Source organism: Rhinolophus sinicus, chromosome 7 (genome assembly GCF_057876585.1).
Source record: "Rhinolophus sinicus isolate RSI-liver-muscle chromosome 7, RSI-T2T, whole genome shotgun sequence".
NCBI classification, from domain to species: Eukaryota; Metazoa; Chordata; class Mammalia; order Chiroptera; family Rhinolophidae; genus Rhinolophus; species Rhinolophus sinicus.
The window spans coordinates 38795256-38816522 of record NC_142507.1 but is presented as its reverse complement, the minus strand read 5'-3'; the positions used below and the strand labels follow the sequence as shown (position 1 = coordinate 38816522).

At 31.8% G+C, this 21267-nt stretch overlaps 1 protein-coding gene across 6 annotated transcripts in view; it reads left to right on the top strand.

The window, feature by feature from the left end:
• The window catches only part of COL11A1 (collagen type XI alpha 1 chain), a 199717-nt gene that overhangs the window by 66489 nt on the left and 111961 nt on the right, over nt 1-21267 (top strand). Inside the window, exons 6-15 of one of the 6 annotated variants that reach the window (XM_074318650.2) lie at nt 1335-1487; nt 1677-1769; nt 3728-3982; nt 4758-4820; nt 6268-6309; nt 7285-7347; nt 12750-12824; nt 13898-13981; nt 16046-16102; nt 19446-19499. In XM_074318650.2, coding sequence (XP_074174751.2) covers nt 1335-1487; nt 1677-1769; nt 3728-3982; nt 4758-4820; nt 6268-6309; nt 7285-7347; nt 12750-12824; nt 13898-13981; nt 16046-16102; nt 19446-19499 — 939 coding nt within the window. Of the gene's footprint in view, nt 1-953; nt 1071-1145; nt 1488-1676; nt 1770-3727; nt 3983-4757; nt 4821-6267; nt 6310-7284; nt 7348-12749; nt 12825-13897; nt 13982-16045; nt 16103-19445; nt 19500-21267 lie in introns of those variants that run through there. The other 5 variants (XM_074318646.2, XM_074318647.2, XM_074318648.2 and 2 more) reach the window with 5 other exon arrangements.

Below are 21267 nucleotides of genomic sequence, written 5' to 3'. Positions count from 1 at the left end.
ATCTATATTTTTGTTTAAAACTTAAAATTTTGATAGAGGTATTTGGCTTTGAAGGTTGACACATTATTTTCCTCATCATTCAATAAGAATGTCTTGCATATCCTTCTATTAAGAAACATACCTCTTCACAACTCAATTATTTTAATACAGAGAAATCTAGTATAAAATAGTATTTTCCAATGTGAGTTTAGTTTTAGTAGTGTAAGTGATATGCTCTTTTTTAGTAGATAAAAAGGCAGTATATTTAAAAATTTAAATAATATTAAATATATGCAGGTGTGATTTTGAATTTTTTAATACTTCACAAAAATTCTGTGCTTATTTGGATCTTAAATCTATAGCAAATTAGAGATTTCCGAATAAATTTAAAATTTTACTTTTTCATTGGTTCATGTATTCCAAATAGAATACAGACTCATTTCATGTACCTTGTCCTTTTCCCTCCTTCCCTTTCCGTCTCATGATAGACATGAAGACCCTTTCTTGCTTGGGAAGACTAGCCTCCATATTTTTATTTTTAAATATGTAGTTTAATGAATAAAACGTACCCATTGAAATTACTGTAAAACTCTTATAAAGAAGCCTTGTGTAGTAATATTTACAAACCAAAATTAACGTGAATATTTAGCAACTATGTCCAAATACATAATTGCTATGTTTCAATTAATATTCATTAATTAAAAGTTTGAATTATTATTCAAAACTTTTAGTTTCCTCACAATCCTAACCACTATTATGCTCTCAGAAACCCTGCTTTGTCACTCCTATGTTATTATACTCTGTATAAGACAGTATAATGCATCTATGTAATACAAAATAACATTTAAATAACAATTTTTCCTTGTGTCTTAACTGTTTACTCTAAGTAAAAGTTAAGAAGATGATTCCTACTTTATTAATAGTGTTACTCACAACTAACAAAATTGCTTAATATTTTTTCCTTTGCAATGTAGTATGCACCTGAGGATATAATGGAATATGACTATGAGTATGGGGAAGCAGAATATAAAGAGGCTGAAAGTGTATCAGAGAGACCCACTGTAGCTGAGGAGACAATAGCACAAACCGAGGTAAAAACAAAGTATAGCGTATTTGTATATGGCGTCCTACTGTTCGTCATCCTGTGGTTTCTTATGTCCACTGTTCCTCAAGCTTATCATAAACCTGTCATTCATCTGATTTCTATGAACCAAAACTGTTGTTTTTATTTGACAGTAGCTGTCCTGAGGGAATGATGCTCATTTTGCTTTGCTTATTCTTCTTTTCACCCATGCTCTTTATTTCCTTTTCACTTTATTTATGTTTTCCATTCCATCTTTCACCACATTTTACAGAAAAAGAAATCCAATTTCAAAAAGAAGATGAGGACAGTGGCCACTAACTCAAAGGAAAAGTCCAAAAAGTTTACACCCCCTAAATCTGAAAAATTTGCATCCAAGAAGAAGAAAAATTATCAAGCAGCGGCAAAAACCAAACTAGGGGTACAGGTAGCAAAGAAAAAGCAATCAAGATCTCTCCTAGATAAGCTGGAAGATCTCTGATGATGAGTCATTGTCCTAACCCAACTAGATAAATCCTCATTTGGCTAATACTATAACCCAATTAAGTCATGATTTGCAAAGATTTGGGATTACCTTACATTTTTGTTAATTGCTTTTCTGTTTATTTATTATTAGGCAAATATTGTTGATGATTTTCAAGAATACAACTATGGAACAGTGGAAACTTACCAGACAGAAGCGCCGAGGCGTGTATCTGGAACAAATGAGGTAATGCTCATGAGTAGTATTAAATCACAGTCCAGCATTTAAAAAATGTGTGATATTTCTTGATATACCTCACTCTGGAAGAATCTATAACCTCTGATAGTTTGATGTTTTTATCCTTTTACTGAGATAAAAGAAACCCTCATATTAGTTTACTATTATTAAAAGCATTTCATTTAAAATCAATGTCAATTCATGTTTTGCATGACTCTGCTTCATGCAAATGCTAAATAGATCCAACTGAATTGGCTGCTATCATTTCCTTAATGGCTCCTGGGACTGAGCAAGCTTCTCAACATGTTGTGATGAAGGGTACTCACAACATGATCCTTCCTTGAGGAGGAGAATCCGCTAAAGTGAAAATTGTATCATCAAATGATACAATTAGAATTTATTCCATCTGACCAGTAATCATGCATTTTTATGACAGTAAACAATCTGAGAAAATGCAGTCTTAATGTATTTTAATAGTTATTTACATTTTCATGCTTGTTAGAAGTGTGATGTTAATTATGGTTAAGATAATACATCTTAACATTTTTCATTCTCTTCTATGAAAATGTTTAAATACTTATAGGCATAAATCAGTCTTCCTGAATTTTATATTATGCACATATTCTGATCATTAAAAAATTGTATACAATTCAGTTAACTTTGTTAAATACTTGTCATATCTGGCATGAAGAATACCTGAGTCATTTAGTTATTAGAAAATTTGTATAGCATGTGTCTCAGTAGGCAAATAAACCCAGTTGTGCATTATACGCAAATGCATAATCTAGAATAATAACATTTTAGTGTGAGAACAGATTTTAAGTTTCATCTAGTCCAAATTAATAATTTTCCAAAAATAAGTATCTTGTTTCAAGATGTTTATTTACATCCAGCTTTTTAGTTGAAAGCTATGAACACAGTAAAATTCCAGTCCTTGAGAATATGCATCCACTGTAGATAGTATATCCTCCTTGTCTAAGAATACAAAACTATTATGGTCATTGGACATTTTACTTTAGTTAACAATTGCTAAAATAATCATTTAATGACATTCTTATTCACATGATTTTGTGTATTACTACTCATTTATTCAATATCACTTTATCATCTAGTTTCACTATGTCATAGAAAACAATTAAAAATGAACTTGAAAAAGTAGCAAGATAAATTATTTAATTTGAACCTCATCAAACTCATAATATGGATAATAATTGCATAATAAATATGATTCAGATTTATGCAATTAATACGGAATTTATGAGAAAAAGAAAACTATATTAAGTTTGTTTTTCTATGTCTCTGAGTATTATTGATATAATTTTTACTTTTAAGTGAATATTTATTCTCTACTCTTTATGAGATTGTACAGTGATATATTTTATTTCATTGTCTTAAATTTTGAGGACTACAATTTATATTTTATTTGCTTTGAAGAACTGTTTGATGATATAATATTTCCCTACGTGCCAGATACTCTATGTAAATATTGCAATGATAAATCTCAATATTGGAATTAATATTTTATTTTTGGGATTGAGAGTCAAAGTTACATGGCTTTTCTGGTAGCAACTGTATTTCATAATGATGTTATATGAGATTTGAAAATTAAACAAAGCTTTAACTAAATGCATATTTTATTATTCAAATCTTAAACTATAAAGTAAATATGAAATGGACTAACAAGTTTTTTTCAATGAAACAAGCAAATACACATGCTAAATCCATGTGAATATTTGCAGTTTATTGGGAAAAGTGTTTTGAAAGCAATATATCCTTGTACATACCAATGTACAAAACTATTTCTTTCAATGATACTAAGAGGATATTTTTCCCAGCCTTCAGACTTGCTTGAATAGCATTTAAATTGCTTCCCATCACATTCCATCAAACTGTAATTGCAAATGCTTACCTTGCTTTACTAACAGTAAACTTCGTGTTCTCCAAATCCTTGCAACTTACATTAATAGCCAAATCCAGTTGAAGAAGTATTTACTGAAGAATATCTAACTGGAGAGGATTATGATTCCCAGAGGAAAAATTCCGAGGATACACTGTATGAAAACAAAGAAATAGACGGCAGGGACTCTGATCTTCTGGTAGATGGAGATTTAGGCGAATATGATTTTTATGAATATAAAGAATATGAAGATAAACCGACAAGCCCCACTAATGAAGAATTTGGTCCAGGTGTTCCAGCAGAAACAGATATCACAGAAACAAGCGTAAGTCAGTATTACGCTCTGTGTCATTGCGTGTCTTATTCTTGGAGTATTTTCATGTTCATCTTGATGTCTTTTCAGGTTTAAAATACAGGTTGTGTTCTTATATAAATTATGAATACTTATCACCTAGGACACCTTCATAGATTCTTCTTCATGGGGATTTCAGCCGTTGTTATCTCCAGCCACACTACTGGAGTCTTTGTTTGAAAGTATAATCTTGAATAGAATTGTATCCAAATATTCTTTTCATTGATATGATTAAAATATAGTCATTATTATTCTAAGTAGTCCATCTAATTTCTGATTTTTAGACTATTTTATATGTTTTTTAAATGTGTAGTTTTTGGTGATGCTCAGTAATGCGCTGTATTTATTATTATTATTACTATTACTATTATTATTATTATTTTAACTTTTGTCTGCCTTCACCTATATCTCCCACCCTGTACTCTCTCCTCTGTTTTATTAAATTTAATTTGATGACACTTTTTTGCTAATACTGTGGAATAATAACTGATGTCTACAAATGTTTTAATCTTTCTTTAAGATATCTTTAAGAAGCAATTTCTCAAGTCTCATTCAGGACTCAGTATTAATGTTCATTATACTTTCCTTTTTATATTTTAAGTATTCAAACTCTTAATAAGTTTCTATTTAAAAAGACATTTTAATAGGTTGTTCTAAATGCACTTAGATGATTAAATTCCCTTATTAAAAAATACTTAAATGGCCTTATTTACTTAAAGACAGGCTGCTTGAATTTTTCACTCAACAGATAAATGGCCATGGTGCATATGGAGAAAAGGGACAGAAAGGAGAACCAGCAGTAGTTGAACCTGTAAGTACTAATGTGAATACATTGTAAAGGTCGGTACAATTATTTAACTTACAAGTCATCATCCTGATTATTATGTATGTTCATGTATTCCATTGAAAATCCTAATGTCCACATGTTTATAATTTGCCACAAATAAATGAGTTATAAGGCCATTTCTGGCAAGTGGAATTTCAATAACCCAAAAAATATAAAATAAGGAATTTGGGAATTTGAAAGTAGCTGAAATTTGTCTAGTATAATTCTCTCATTTTACAATGAAAGAACCTGAGATTTAAAAGGTTTAAGTAACTTTCCTGATATTTAAATGTCTGGTGGTTGAGGTACAACCAGACTTGGGTTCTTGTAGTTTATAATCCAATGATTTGTCCTGTCGTTTCTATGACTTGACACCATTAGAAATATATTATTTGACATATTGTTTGTTTCACAGTCAAATAAAATCATGTCATAATGTGAAAACATTATTTTAAAAATTTATTTACTTATCTTCAAAGAGCTCCAATATACTATAAGAGTGATTTTTAAAATTTATATTAATGTTCTCACCACTCATGATATTTTTAAGAAGCAAATTCTTACTGGAAAACAATTTTACTATTCTCTCTAATGAGTAACATGAAAAAAACGATTGCATTATCCTAACATAGTATGTTTAAATGTTTACTTCAAGGTCATGAAAGTCATTTCAGAAAGCACAAGGACATAATAATTCAAAAAGAAAAAGGGGAGGGGAGATAAAAATTAGGAAGATAATGCCTATAAGAACATTGTTGGATATCTGCTACATTACTCCAAAATCTGAGAAAGTATACCACATGCTCACCAAAGGCTTTAAAAATTTTTTTCAGAATAAATATGCCCTTGTTTTGAAAATTTACAACCAATGTTTAAATAATAAAACAATTTTTAGCAGTAGACTCATAAACATTTTTAAACTGGGTTCTTATCTTGAAATAGTATTATATTCTCTTCTCTATGTAAGAATTTATCTCATGTTTATCCCTGATTCTTTTGTCTGAACTTTTCTCTCCTTTTCTGAATTAAAGTGCTTAGGTGCCACTTCCATTCTTTCATTTGTGCAGCCAATATTTATTAAGTTCCTGCATTGTGCCCGGCATTATTTGAGTGCTAGGGAAAACTTTATCAAATGTCTCATTTGTCCTTCTTCGGAGCACTTAGCATATTCTTCTTGTAATATTACTTATCTGAATATTGATTACCTATCTAATTAGTTCACAGATTCTCTGAGGACAGGGCCTATGTCTTCTATTATTTCGAATGTCCTCCCTTCTGTATGTAAAAATGTTTGTAGTTGGTTTTATCTGGTAGGAGGAGAGAATTCACTTTTTAAAGTGCCATGATGTGGTGCTTTCTTAGAGCCACTTAGGTAAGAGGTTAGGGGTTACATTTCCTTATGAATGATTCGCTATCATTTTTTAAATTACAGGGTATGCTTATTGAAGGACCACCAGGGCCAGCAGGACCTGCGGTATGTAAATGTTTTCAGATTATTTTTGTCTTGATGTTTTTAATAATCAAATATAAGAATTTTATTACATTATTGAATTTATGCATTTTATACTAATTTGAGTGTTGAATTATAGAGGCAAAAATTTGTTCATAGAACCTGGTGACCATCAGTTGCTTTCTGATTTGCTTATCCAAATAATATTCTTTTGAGAGCAGTGGAATTAAATTTTGTTTTGAATAGTTTTGTTGTTTAAATATCTCTGTATCTTCTAACTTCATTTCCAACTTTCTACCTGAAAGTTATGAAAGTGACAAAAAAAAGCCATCCTAATATTTATTAAAGAGGTATAGCTATATCTCAATGAATATAGCTGAGAGTTCTAAGTAGAATTATCTGTATTTCTGAATGGAGTGATTATCAGCTTCTATTGTCCTTTCCTAGGAAGGCTGATGTCAGTCAGTGTGTCTTTCTTCTCAGGTACTTTTACTGATCTGGCTTTGTAAGAAATTCTCTGTCTTTTGTGGAATTAATTAAATTCTTGTCATCTGAAATAAATATGTGATACTGATGCCTTTAAATACTTTTACCCATAAAAGAAAATATAAAAATGCCTCTAAGCTAAATGTTTTCTACATTTCAACTCTGTTCTCACATTTTTGAGATCTAATTGTATGAGTCTACCATTTTTTCAGTTAGAACTGGGAACCAACTTCTACCTCAGGGACTTTACGTTGGCGAGTTCTCCTTTCCTGTTTTTCCTTGGAATGTCTACCTCCACTCTGAGAGCAGATTCATAGAGAAGGAGTTGAGATAGCTACAAAGCAGTCCCTATATGTTGTCTTTTCATAGGAAGATAAATAGGGCAATTGTTTGGGAGACAGTTGTATATTTATGAAATATAAATGAGCTCTACTTTGATTTGGGGAGGATGAATTTCCCTGAATACTAATGAGATCAGGAATCTGACTCAGATCATGGTTTATTTCTCTGTAGGGTCTTATGGGTCCTCCAGGTCTACAAGGCCCCTCTGGACCTCCTGGTGACCCTGGCGAGAGGGTAAGTGAAGGTACTCCTCATAACAAAAAAATGTAACATAGATTAAAAATTAAAATATATTCTGCAAGTTCAACATGTTATCCTTCTCATTGTGGGTGGGGGGAGTCTATAAATTTAGTGTTGTGCAACATTTTGGTTAATTTTTCTAACTGTGATTTTAAAAGTGAGGATAAAGATATTAACCCCTTATCAGATGTGTAATTGGGAAATATCTGATAAGGGGTTAATATCCAAAATTTATAAAGAACTCATACAATTCAACACCAAAACAAACAAACAGTCCAATAAAAAATGGACAGATGACCGGAATAATATTTCTCCTAGGAAGATATGCATATGGCCAATAGACAATATGCTCAACATCACTAATCATCAGAGAAATGCAAATTAAAACCCAATGAGGTATCACCTGACTCCTATCAGGATGGCCATCATCAATAAATCAACAAACAAGTGTTGTCGAGGATGCGGAGAAAAGGGAACCATTGTATACAATTGGTAGAATTGAAAATTGATGTAATTATGGAAAATGGTTTGGAGGTTGCTCAAAAATTGAAAATAGAACTATCTTATGACCCAGCAATTTCAATTCTTGATATTGTTCTGAAGAAACCCAAAACACTAATTCGAAAAGATTCATGCACCCCTATTTTCACTACAGCACAATTTACAATAGCCAAGATATGGAAGCAGCCCAAGTGCCCATCAACAGATGATTGGATAAAAAAGACATGGTACAGATTTCTGGTCAAGATGGCAGCACAGGTAAATGCTGTGCTCACCTCCTCTCACGACCATATCAGTTACAACTAAATTACAGAACAACCGTCATTGAGAATCACCTGAATTCTAGATGAACCAAAGCCATACAACTATGGACATGCAGAAGAAGCCACCTCTAGATTGGTAGGAGGGGCAGAGACACAGAATGGGCTGGTTCCCTACCCATGTGTGACCATTAAAAGTCGGAAGGGGTTTCTCAGCTGTGGAGATCTCCCCCAGAGGAGTGAGGGTGTCTCAGCACCACACCAGGCTCCCTAGTTCAGGGTTCCAGTGCTGGGGAGAGAAGTCCACACAACTTCTGACTGTGAAAACCAACAGAGATCGTGGATGAGTGAGACGGAGGGTGGCTGCAGTCCCAGGCATTCCTCTTAAAGGAACCACACATGGACGTACTTGTTGATGGACTCATTCACTCTGAGCTCCAGTGCTGGGGCAGCAGCTTGAAAGGTGCCAGGGACATTCGGGGAGGAATTGAGTTGTCTGGCTTCAGAACAACGGCTGGAAGGGCAACTTTCTCCTGGAGGGAGGAGCTGGAAAAAAACATTGTTTCTTTGTTGAGCCCTCCCCCTACCTGCGTGCAGATTCACAGAGACACCAGCAAACTAGCTATTACCTTCCATCTGTCCAACCCTACTGATTTCCAGAGACCCCACCCCACCCAACTTTCAGGCACACCCACGTCGCTTCCAGTGGCTTTTATGTACAAACAACCTGTCTTAGCTCATGCTGGGGAATTTCATAAAATCTCTGAAAGGTTCACAAAATCCAAACAAGCAGCATCTGGCTTCAGCATGTAACCATACTTCTGTCTTAGCAATCCTGAGCCCCACATTAGTGACAGCTTGCCTTCATTTGCAGATTGTCTTCCTGAGGCACCTCTAAGCCCAGTGTGGGTGGCAGCCATCTGAGGATTGCTTTGTGGTTTATACCAGGTGGCAAAGGGCAGAGCACATGCTGTGGCTAAACTTGGCTGGCTGTAGGTTCCCTCCCAGAGGCTCCAGGGCAGGCACACATGGTGGCCAGCTTCTTTCCAAGCCAGAACATCACCCAGCCACTTCCAAGGATGACACAACCAAAGGGCAGACTGGGCAGGCACCAGAGCCCCACTAAAGAGAATCTTGCTCTGTAAGGTCAACCTTGCACCACAGCTCCTCCACTGTAGTGACAGCCAGTCCTCACAACCAATGAGCCTGAGGGTCAATCCCTTCCATTGATCTGCAAACAACAACTAAGCTGAACTACAATAGGAGAGCACACACAACCCACACAAGTGTCACACCTGGAGCACCTGGCTCTGGTGACCAGGGAGACTACATCACGGGGCCCCACAGGACACCTGCTACATAAGGCCACTCTACTAAAATTGGGACACTTAGAAGCTCTACCTAATACATAGAAACAAATGCAGGGAGGCAGCCAATATGGGGAGACAAAGAAACATGTCCCACATAACAGAACAAAGCTCCAGAAAAAGAACTAAACAAAATGGAGACAAGCAATCTACCAGACACAGAGTTCCAAGCCCTGGCTATAAGGATGCTCAGTAATCTCATGAGAAGTTCAACGGAGAGATAAGAAACATAAATATGGACATAGAAACATAAAAAAGTACCACCAAAAATAAAGAAAACAATAACTAAAATGAAAAATACATTCAAAGAAATCAACAGTAGATTAGATGAAGCAAAGGATCAAATCAGCAATTTAGATGATAAAGTAACAGAAAACACCCAATCAGAACAGCAAAAAGAAAAGAAAATATGGATAGTTTAAGGGGCTTCTGGGACAACATCAAGTGTAACAACATTCTCATCATTGGGGTACAAGAAGAGAGTGTGCAAGGGATTGAAATTCTATTTGATGAAATAGTGATGGAAAACTTCTCAAACTGATGAAGGACATAGATATACAAACCCAAGAAGTGCAGAGCATCCCAAATAAGATGAACCCAAAGAGGCCCACAGCAAGACACATTATAAATAAAATGGCAAATGTTAAATACAAAGAGAAAATCTTAAAAGCAGCAAGAGAAAAGCAATTAGTTACCTACAAGGCGGCTCCCATGAGACTGTCAGCTATTTCTCAACAGAAGCTTTGCAGCCTAGAAGGAATTAGTATGAAATATTCAAAGTGATGAAAAGCAAAAAGCTATAATCAAGATTACCCAGCAAAGATATTTAGAATCGAAGGATGGATAAAGAGCTTTCCAGACGAAAAAAAGCTAAAGGAGTTCATAACCACCAAACCAGCGTTACAAGAAATGTTAGAGGGATTTCTTTAAGACAGAAAAAAACAAAAACAAAGGAAGATAAGAAATATGACTAATAAAATGGCAATTATTATGTATAAGCAATTACTTTGAATGTAAATGGATTAAATGATCCAGTCAAGTGATAGGGTGGTTGAATGGGTAAGAAAACAAGATCCTTACATATGGTACCTAAAAGAGACTCACTTCAGGTTGAAAGGCACGCATGGATTGAAAGAAAAGAGGTGGGAAAAGGATATTTAATGACAATGGAAATAACAAGCAGAAGGAAAAAAAAAGAAAAAAAAAACTGGCATAGCAATACTGATACCAGACAAAACAGATTTTAAAACAAAGGCTATAACAAGAGAGAAAGAAGGACCCAGTACTTCTACTTCTGGGGATTTATCCAAGGAAACCCAAAATGCTAGTTTGAGGAGATGGGTGTCTCCATACAGCACTGTTCATTGCAGCACTGTTTACAATGGCCAAGATGTAGAGGCAGCCTGGGTGTCTGTCATTGGATGAATGGATAAGAGTATGTTTTATGTGTGTGCATATATATATATATATATATATATATATATATATATGTATATATGTATATATACATATATATATTTACATATATATGTGTGTGTGTGTGTGTGTGTGTGTATACACAAAGGAATATTGCTTGGTTATGGAGGTGAATGGGTTGTTATCTGTGACAGCATGAATGGACCCAGACGATATTGTTCTGAGTGAAGTACGTCAGACAGAGAAAGACAGATGTAATGTGATTTTGCCTATATGTGAAATCTAAAGAACAAAATAAACAACCAAACAAAACCGAAACAAACTTATAGATACAGAGAACATTTTGGATAGTTGCCAGATGGGAGGAGTGTTGGGGGTGGTAAGTGCAAAAGGGGAAGGAATTAAGAAGTACAAATTGGTTGTTACACAGTAGTCATGGGGATGTAAGGTATAGATAGCATAAGGAATACAGTTAATAATATTGTAATAACTATGTATGGCATCAGATGGGTACTACCTTCATCAGGATGATGGATGGAAATCAGGCTTGGGGGTGAGTGAAAAAGGGGAAGGGATTAAGAAGTATAAATTGGTAGTTACAAAATAGTCATGGGGATGTATAGTAAATCATAGAGAATATAGTCAATATTATGGTAATAACTATGTATAGTGCCAAGTGGGTACTAGACTAGTCAGTGGGATCACTTCTTAAATTATATAAATGTCTAACCATTATGCTGCATACCTGAAATTAATATAAAATAGTATTGAATGTCCAAATTAAATAAAGTAGTTAATTAAAAAAAAGAAGAGATGGTACATATATACAATCAAAGACTACTGGGTCATAATAAAAATGAAATCTTACCAATTGCAATTACAGCAATCAACCTAGAGGGTATTATGCTAAGTGAAATAAGTCAGACCAAGAAAGATAAATACCATATGATCTCAATTATATGTGGAATCTAAAGAACAAAATAAATGAACAAACGAAACAGAAATAGACTCATAGATACAGAGAACAAATTGATGGTTGTCAGAGGAAAGGGGGGTTGTGGAGATGGGTGAAAAGGTGAAGGGATTATGAAATATAAATTAGTTACAAAACAGTCACAGGAATGTAAAGTACAGCATAGAAAACATAACCAATAATGTTGCAACAACTATTTATGGTGCCTGCCACGTGGGTACTAGACTAATTGGTGGAATCATTGCATGAATTATGTAAATTTCTAAACAGTATGCTGTACACCTGAAACTAATATAAAATAATATTGAATGCCAATTGTAACTGAAATATATATATATGTAAATAATTAGAAAAATATAAAAAAAGTGAGGGTAAAGAAGGAATATGAAGAATATGGATTTTAATCTATGTGATAATTATTAAGAAAACTTTTATTTGCAATCAGTTTCCATGTTGATATGAACCTGTTATTTTAGTTTCAGTTCTTCAGTTTGAATTAAGACATATTTTCTAGGAACTTCCATGGCTGTTTATTTGGATGCTGATAGAATTAAATAAGCCTGAATTCTAATTTGAATATCACTACCCGGGTGAAAAGAGCATTTGTGTTAAGTCTCTTGAACTCTTCTTGTAAATTTCCTTTCCCCCCTTTTTTGGCCCATCTTTGTGTAGCCAATAATTTTGTGAATTATTAAAATAATGTAAAACTAGTACAGTGAAATACAACCCTTCCTAGGTATACTTTACTAAAAGGAGATTAAACAAGGAGAGGACACATGCAAATTAGATAATGTAGAATTATTAAACGTCATTTGATTTCTAACAAATTTGATTATTTTATTTATTTATTAATTTTGATGATTTTATTTACTATCTTAGGGTCCCCCAGGACGTCCTGGCTTACCAGGGGCTGATGGTCTACCTGGTCCTCCTGGTACCATGTTAATGTTACCGGTATGTTTTTTCTTATTGTCATAAAGATGACTTGATATTTTGTCATCTTATTGCTGAAAAATATAATTGAACCATGTTACAGATAAATGAACCAAAAACCATTGCATGAGTTAAAGATACTTGAAATCAAGCAGCCTTTGGAAATTAAGAGAAATTTTACTAAAATAAAATTTTAGTAAATATGAATCTCTGCTTTAGAATTAAACTTTGATTATTTGATTACACTTTTGACAACAAACCTTGAGTTTTTTCTTAATATTTCTAATCTTGTCCTTTATCCTAATTTATGTGATTAACATGCATTTCATGTGTTAACATTAATTTACTGTTTATCACCCTATAGACAATAGGTTGATACTTTTTTAAAGACGATATATCTATAGCGTCATTATTCATTGCTCAAAAATTATTTGCTTTGCCATAAGGTTTCTTTTTTAAGTTGCCCTAGTTCTCTGGGGAAAAAAAAAATCTATATAAATGTAATAAAATTTCAAGTAATAATTATGTAGAATGAGAAATTGGCTCATGCTGCATCTTGAGTTAAATTTAAAGACGCTTTGGAAATTTATGGAGGGATACAGTGAGGATCAGATTTGTTAGTGTAATCACTTAAAAAAAGCTATACAAAATTAATATATCTCAAGGAAGGTTTCCTCTGTGTTTACAGAGATTCCAAAAGTTTTGCTTAACAAAATAGGAATTGATATGTAACCACCACTGAACTTAGTACGTTTGGAATTTTTACAAATGATTGAATAGAATGGGTAGCATATGTGCAGATTAAAAAAAAAAAAAAGCATGATTGCTTATTACAGAGTTTTTCAGAAATGATGGAATTTAAAATAGGAAAAGAGTCTCTAGTTTCTTTTACAAATGGTATAACATGGTCCAGAGGACTTGCATAATGGCAGAAGGAGAATTAAAAAAGAAAAAAGATCTAAGTATCATGATTCATAATGGAGTTGCCTTAGACTTTCGTAAAATCCCACCATTTTAAGTAAGTGTTTATCTAGTAATTAAGGTACCTGTTTGGCAAAGGCTGATTTGAGTTTCTTTATGTTATCTTTCTTTAGTTTCGTTACAGTAGCGATGGTGCCAAAGGACCCACCATCTCTGCTCAGGAAGCTCAGGCCCAGGCAATTCTTCAGCAAGCTCGGGTAAGAAAGGATTCCTATAATCTGAGTCTATGTCAAATTGCGCGTGCGCACAACGCGTGCATGGGAGGGGGGTGCTACTATTATGAACAAAATCCTTAATTCTGAATAGTATATTAAATTTAGATGGAAAAGATGTTAAGATTATATTTATTTATCCAGTAGGATTATTTTCTTTAATTGATTATTAAAGTTAAATGACTAACCCTTGAGGTATTGCCATGTATAATTCTAGCAAAAACGCACAAACCATAGCACACACATTTTCTGAACTATTTCAAAGAGTACTGATGGATTCATTTCTAGCACTCTATCTTTCACGTCCAGTTTTTTTTTCCTATTAAGGCATACGTCAACGATTAATTAATAAAGAGAATAAAGTTGAAATAATTTTTCCTCCTAATCTTTTAGATTATTTAGGATATCCCAAATAATCCAGAAAATTAAGTTTCTTAGGAATGTTTGTATAGGCAAGAAACCTTTAAATATGTATTCTAGTATCTAATCATTATAATCTGTAATATTTTTGCAAAATTCATTCAGTTTATAATTCTTTGTCAGCTAAAAGCTTCCATTATCTGATACTTAGCAAAGCACACAATTATCTTTATTTTTAAATACATTTATTGCAATTAAAATGCACATAAGGAAATCAAAAGAAGGACCAATAAAGACTTGAAACTGATGTAATACTTTTATTCATAGTATAGTTATTTTGTTATTTTTAAGGAAAAAGGAAATAAAGGTCTTACAGTTGATATGATGTAAATAATTTCTGTGATAACTTTTTATTCATCATAAATTTATTAGTGTATAAAATATCTGAAAACATAAGTGAAGTTTAAATTCACTATCAATATGTGTTTATATATTTACTAAATCTATTAATCTGGAAAGATGCCATTATTTGGTTACATCATGTATAAAGACAATTAAAAATTTAAATATTTGTTTACTAGACCTTGGCATATAAAAATCTAAAAATACTTAAAATAATTTACTAATGATTCCTACAGTTTATCTTATAAATTATATTACTTTGAACAAATTTAAAGTAATTATTTGAGCTTAAATCTTTTATGAAGGCATTGAATTCCTCATTTTATTAGTCCTTTAACCTACTTGGAAATAGGTAGCAAGCATTATAATTCCAATTTTTCAGATATTTAATCTCAAGGATTAAGAAGTGTATTGTCAAAAATCTCATGGTGAGTCAGTAGTGGAACTTTGGAGATTCTACTGTTTTCATCTTGTGCATTTTTCTAATACAATTTTACATATTATTTTTATTACAATATTATTTTTGATATATGTTTTTATAACCTAAGTACTCATCTTTGGAATCACTAATATTCAAAAATAGCACACCATACTAATTTAACATCTATCAAATTTTATCCTTTGTATTCTACTTGTTCCAGCTTTTCAAGTATGCTAATTTCACATTTCTAATATTCAATATCAATAGTGCATGTAATCAGTCTATTATCAGCCTACGATTACACAAAATAAATGCATTTTTCTATAGAGCATTAAATTTGAGATTTGTCAAACAAAGTGTCTTGTCATAGCACTTTCTGATCAACTTTGCTTTTTGCTATCTGACTTTAATTATCATCACTTTTCTTAAAATATTGCTAGAAAAATTTTATTTTAAGCACCTCAAATTGTTCACCTCTAAAAGTATTTTCAATGAGAATTGTAACTGTATTTGAGGGAGGTCTAAACATTATTCTGAAGTACACTTCAGAGTAGAAATAAAAATCAGATATTAGAGTTATTATTCTAAAATTATTTTAACTTTTATCATTTAATAAATCTTAATAATATATGGTATAAGATTGTACATAAGTTACAACAATTTAAAAAGATGTCTGATACTTATTTAGGTTATTTGTCATTCTAGAAACTTGCAGTTCTTCAGTAAATGAGGCACTCTTTCTAGCATGTAGCTATTATACCTGTTTGGATCATCTGTTCTTAAGGGTAGCTTATACAAATGAACATTGTGGTTTAATATGCTAGTCTAGTAAAGCATTCCTGAGTTTGATATATTTTATTTTCTAGATTGCTCTGAGAGGTCCACCTGGCCCAATGGGTCTAACTGGAAGACCAGGTCCTGTGGTAGGTTACCCAATAAGATAATGCATGTTTAAATTCCTGTAATATCTGTTTCTTGTGCAATTTTGACCAAGCATTGTTCATATCTCTAGCTGCTGAAACTAGGGTACATATACCTACTTATACTTGATTTTGTTTCCATTTTAAAAATCTATTTCAATTTAGTCCTCAGTAAATTTTGATGGAAAAGTTTCAGTGAAAAGTTGTCAAATCAAATAAATACAATGAAAAACATAATTGAGTCATATATCCAAATACTAATTTCTCAGACTATAAATATAATTTATTTGCATAATATTTAGAGTTACTAAAATTCAATTATACATTAAATTCTTGAGACCTAACTTTATGTCAAACAGAATTTTCAGTAAAAATATGTTTGAAGTCAGTAAAAGTTATTCCACTATTTTAGGAGAAAACAGGATACTTGGCTTAAACTTCAGGCTGCCTGCAGTATTCCACAAAGTGCTCCAGATATTAGAGAAATTATTTTCTCTTTTAGAGACTCTTGGAAAATAAGTGTTTTTAATTTTTCTTATAAGCTTGCTAACAAATTTGCTAAACAAGCTTGCTAAATAGTTTTTTACAATATCTTCAAATCTTTTGAAACTTACCAAATGTTAAGCTGTGCAGCAATTGACAAAAAACACCAAGATGTTTTTCAAATCACTTATTTTTTTTAAGCACACTGTAGGATCCCAACATAGGTTCTTATTGATTTTAGAATTAATGGAATAAATAATTTATCTTATAAGTATTATTTTTCAGTATAAAAAGGTGTTTCTACTATGCTTTCATATGACTTTATATGTTTTCAATATGTTTTATTGAAATAATGGTATTTATAGAAATCATTACTCTGAACATCAAAATCTTATCTTTGATTTACTTAGTAGACACTTATAGCAAAACTATTTTATTCAAATTTGAATCAACTAACTGATCTTCTAAGTAATCTGTTTTACTCTTAGTATGAGAAATATGTATTTTATTCAAGAGATTGTTATATAGTTTTACATAAATGTATAGTTATCTTAATTTAATCTTGAAATTTCATAACATTTTGTATATTTTGAAGGTCTATACACTCAATCATATGAGCTCATGTGGGACATATGTTCTGGCAATATGTTCAATAGAATTTAAAGTATACATGATTCTAAATGCATTATCAAGTGTTATCATGTATTTTTACTGTTCTGCCTTTCAAAATACAATAAGGAATATGGGAGATCCCATATCAAAGGAAGAAATAGTTAATATCTAATTGCTTGTTAGCGATCATTCAAATTTACGTGACTAAGGAAAGTCAGCAGTATGCTAGTGCTTTGCAAATCTGGGGGCAGAAGAATTACCTATATATTTTACTAAAAATAAAAATTCCGGGGGCCCTGAAGTTGAGACTCTGATGATGTAGGTTCAGAGTCAGAACTGGCAAACTACTTTTAATGAGTTCACCAGGCTCATTCTAACGGTCAAGAATGTTTGGGAAACACTGGCATATATTACTTAATTTTAAAATATTAATCTAGGATCTCTAATTCTAAATCTGTATTTACCATAAGAATTTTCCTACCTATCATCCTGACAAACACAAGCACCGAGGGTAAGGGCAGTGATGAGCAGAACCAATGAGAGCATATAAAATTAGCACTTCCTGTTTTCACTAAATAATCATTAAGGTCAGTCATTCATATCATGTTGGCAAAGAGAAAACATTAGCAACCATGTACACGTTCTCAATGTTATATACAAGATTAATTAATTTTACTTCTTAAGTCTTTGTTATGGAAAGTATTAGCTTCCTTAAATATTAAAGTTAAGGATTGAGAGAAAAAAAATCATATTGTTTCTTTTCACCATTTTCCTTTCTATTATCCTTTGCTCCAAACATCAAATTATTACAAACTTTCAAATATCTGTTAATGCTAGAGTCTAAAAAGTATTTTATACACTAAGATTTTTAAAATAAATGAAGCCTACATGAATATTTTAAAATATAAATACCTATATTCTTCCAATGAAAAATTCTTATATTCAATTTTTTTTCCAATTGCTTTTATAGACAAATGGAGGTTTAGATTATAAAATATGCAAGAAATGTAGAAATATTTTATATTTTATTACTGTCAATTATTGCATGTCAATTTTTAGAATAAGTGTTTGAGCAAAGTAATTATAATCTATTGAGTAGGTAGTGCTTATATACAGAGAATATAATGCAGTAAATTAATTAAAAATAAACTGTCCTATAATTGCATTTAATTTGATGATTAATAATCAAATTTGATGTAGAACCCCAGTTTTTCTCTTGAAGAAATTTAATTGCAAGAATTCTTAATTAGAAGTTAGAAAGTCATCATTCTTATAATTTTCAAGATTAGAATATTGAAGTTATTGACTTGCTGTGTTTCTTGGGAGTCATATCAATAGTTATTTTACTTTGGAGCCACCAGGAGGCTGTAGATATCTAACATTTTCAGTCAGTGTGATTTTAATTTTTTTGTACTTTAATTGAATGCATATTTAATTGAATAAGAATTGATTTAAATAAATCAGTGACTTCTTGAACACACACAGTATATTTCTGTGGCATGAGGTAACTATTATCACCATGTTTAGTTATAATGTTCTAAATCATTATAGAGGGATGAATGACCTAGTATTTATTTTTAAAACTCACACCTTTATAAAATGATTTTTTTTTCATTTAATGTGCCAGGTTTTTGTTGAATGTTTTGAAGTATTGAAATGTTCATAAGAGGTGTTTGTCATAAGGACTTATTCTCTTAGAAAACACACATCATTATGGGGAAAATGCTTTAACATTATTCAGGGCAATTATAATGATAGCAATAGCATCTTTTCTTGACATTTTATTGCTATAGCATTCAGTGTCAAGTAAATATCTGAGTATAAAAGCAATATCATTTCATCAAGTCTTTGCTGTATAAATGCATGCAGTTTGTACCTGATTCAGTAAAAATATGTTGCCTCTAGTACTCTACCACAGTGTAATGGTAAATAGTGCCTTGTATAATCATAAGTGCTCTCTGAAGGTACACACATTAAAGGAAATTCCAATGTGATTTCATGAAATTGGCTTCTGTCTAGTTATGTATAAACTAGTCTTTTAAATAGAGCTCACACACTGGAATACAATCAAAGTTTGATAAGACTTGAAATTTCAATTAAGACTTGAAAATTTTATTGTATTAATAAAATCATACTATTTTGATGAAGTATATTTTGAATGATGTTTAGTTATTTCAAGTGACAATGGTAGGATAAAAGTAATTAGTGAATTGCTAAATTAAATGATTATATCCTCACTTTTTCTCTACAGGGGGGACCTGGTTCATCTGGGGCCAAAGGTGAGAGTGGTGATCCTGGCCCTCAGGTAAAAAAGAAAAAAAAAAAATTATATCACTTATTTTATTTTTACTTTATTTTATCAAGTAGGGTAATTGAAGTATCTGCCATTTGTTATATGAGTAAAAAAATTACTTACATTACTTTTAAGCTCACGTCAACTCTTTTCGCTGAAAAATCCCTAGTAACCAGTTGACTGCCAATAACTTGATTAATTTAAACAATATTAAAAGACGGTAAACTAGGATGGGAAAAAGCTTAATAGAATGTTAAATTGGTTTGAGATTGTACAAAGCAAAGTAGAACTATTACAGTTGTACTTATAGTGGCCTTACCTCCAGCCCAGGATGTTTTCTGTGGAGACTAAATCTAGTATATTCTCTCAGAAAGGATACTTAACCTACTTCAGAGAAGCTAACTTCAAACACTTTGTAAAGCTAAGGAAATTCAGAGGAATTGAAAACGTCAGAGCTGAAAATTTTAAAAAGGTCTTAGATTACATTTACATGGTGCCAAATTTAAAGTATTATTTTTCCTTTAATGATAATAAGTAAATAGAGCCATTTAATATATGCATATTATGAAATATACTTATTATAAAAAACAAAAAACAAAATGTGATGTACTTTGAAAATGCATTCATTTTAAATGAAAATACTTCCTGATACGCTCAGTAAATATAAATTCAGATTGGAGTACAGGAGCTCTCAAGTTGACCATCCACTAATATTTTTCTTCTTTTTAAAATATTTTCATTTAAAAGTATTTTAGGGTAAAATTGTATTCTAACACCGCTGCATATTCTTTGTAGTCACCACCACAACCATCAGGATAGAGAACAGTTCTATAACCCCTAAAATTTCTTGGTGTCACCACTTTACAATCGTATCCTCTCCCCAACCTGAATTCCTGACAGCCACTGATCTGTTCTTCATCTCTACAATTTTATCTTTTCAAGAATACAAAACAAATGAAATCATTCATTATGTAACCTTTGATTCTGGCTTCTTTCACTCAGCGTAATGTCTTTGAGATTCCTCATAGTTGATGAGTGTAATAGTTTGTTCCCTTTTATTGCTGAGTAGTTTTTCCTTGTATGGATGCACCACAGTTTACTTTGAAAGGAAAAAAAAAAAATCAAAGAACAGCGAGAAACATTTGGGTAATTCGGAAAGTGATGGCCTGCTTTTTTGTGCTTGGTTAATATTGCCATAAAATGATCAAAAGCATTTGCAGCTTAACTGAGAATTTCATAAAATGTTGAAATGACACTACGTGAAAATGTAAGGACTTTAATGTTTTGCAAAGATTAAGAACTTTTTGATCAAACTCACCTCTTTACAAAATAGATAAATCTAAAAACATGCTGTAGTAGTTTTCATGGATTTTGCAGTTTTCCTTGACTTCTTAATGCTGAAGAGATGCAATATCAAATGAAGAATCATTTTCATTAAAAACTAATAAGATTTGTCCTATTATTAATTGTCCCTTAACATATGGAGTACAGGGTAGTGTCCTTTTGCTACTATATATATATTATATATTATAAAGATATTTTCTTTTAACTAATAATTATTAGACAACCTTAATTTCATTATTTCTATAATCAACATTTTACAATGATCATAAAAAATATTTGTAGTTTCAGATGTGTGTTATATTTTCTACCACACTCATTGTATGCATATTATTTAAATTAACTTTAAAAAGGGTATAGTTAATTCAATATAAAGGCCAATGTAATATTTATACTGGAAATATATTTTATCTATTATTATCTGTGTAATTTTATTAAA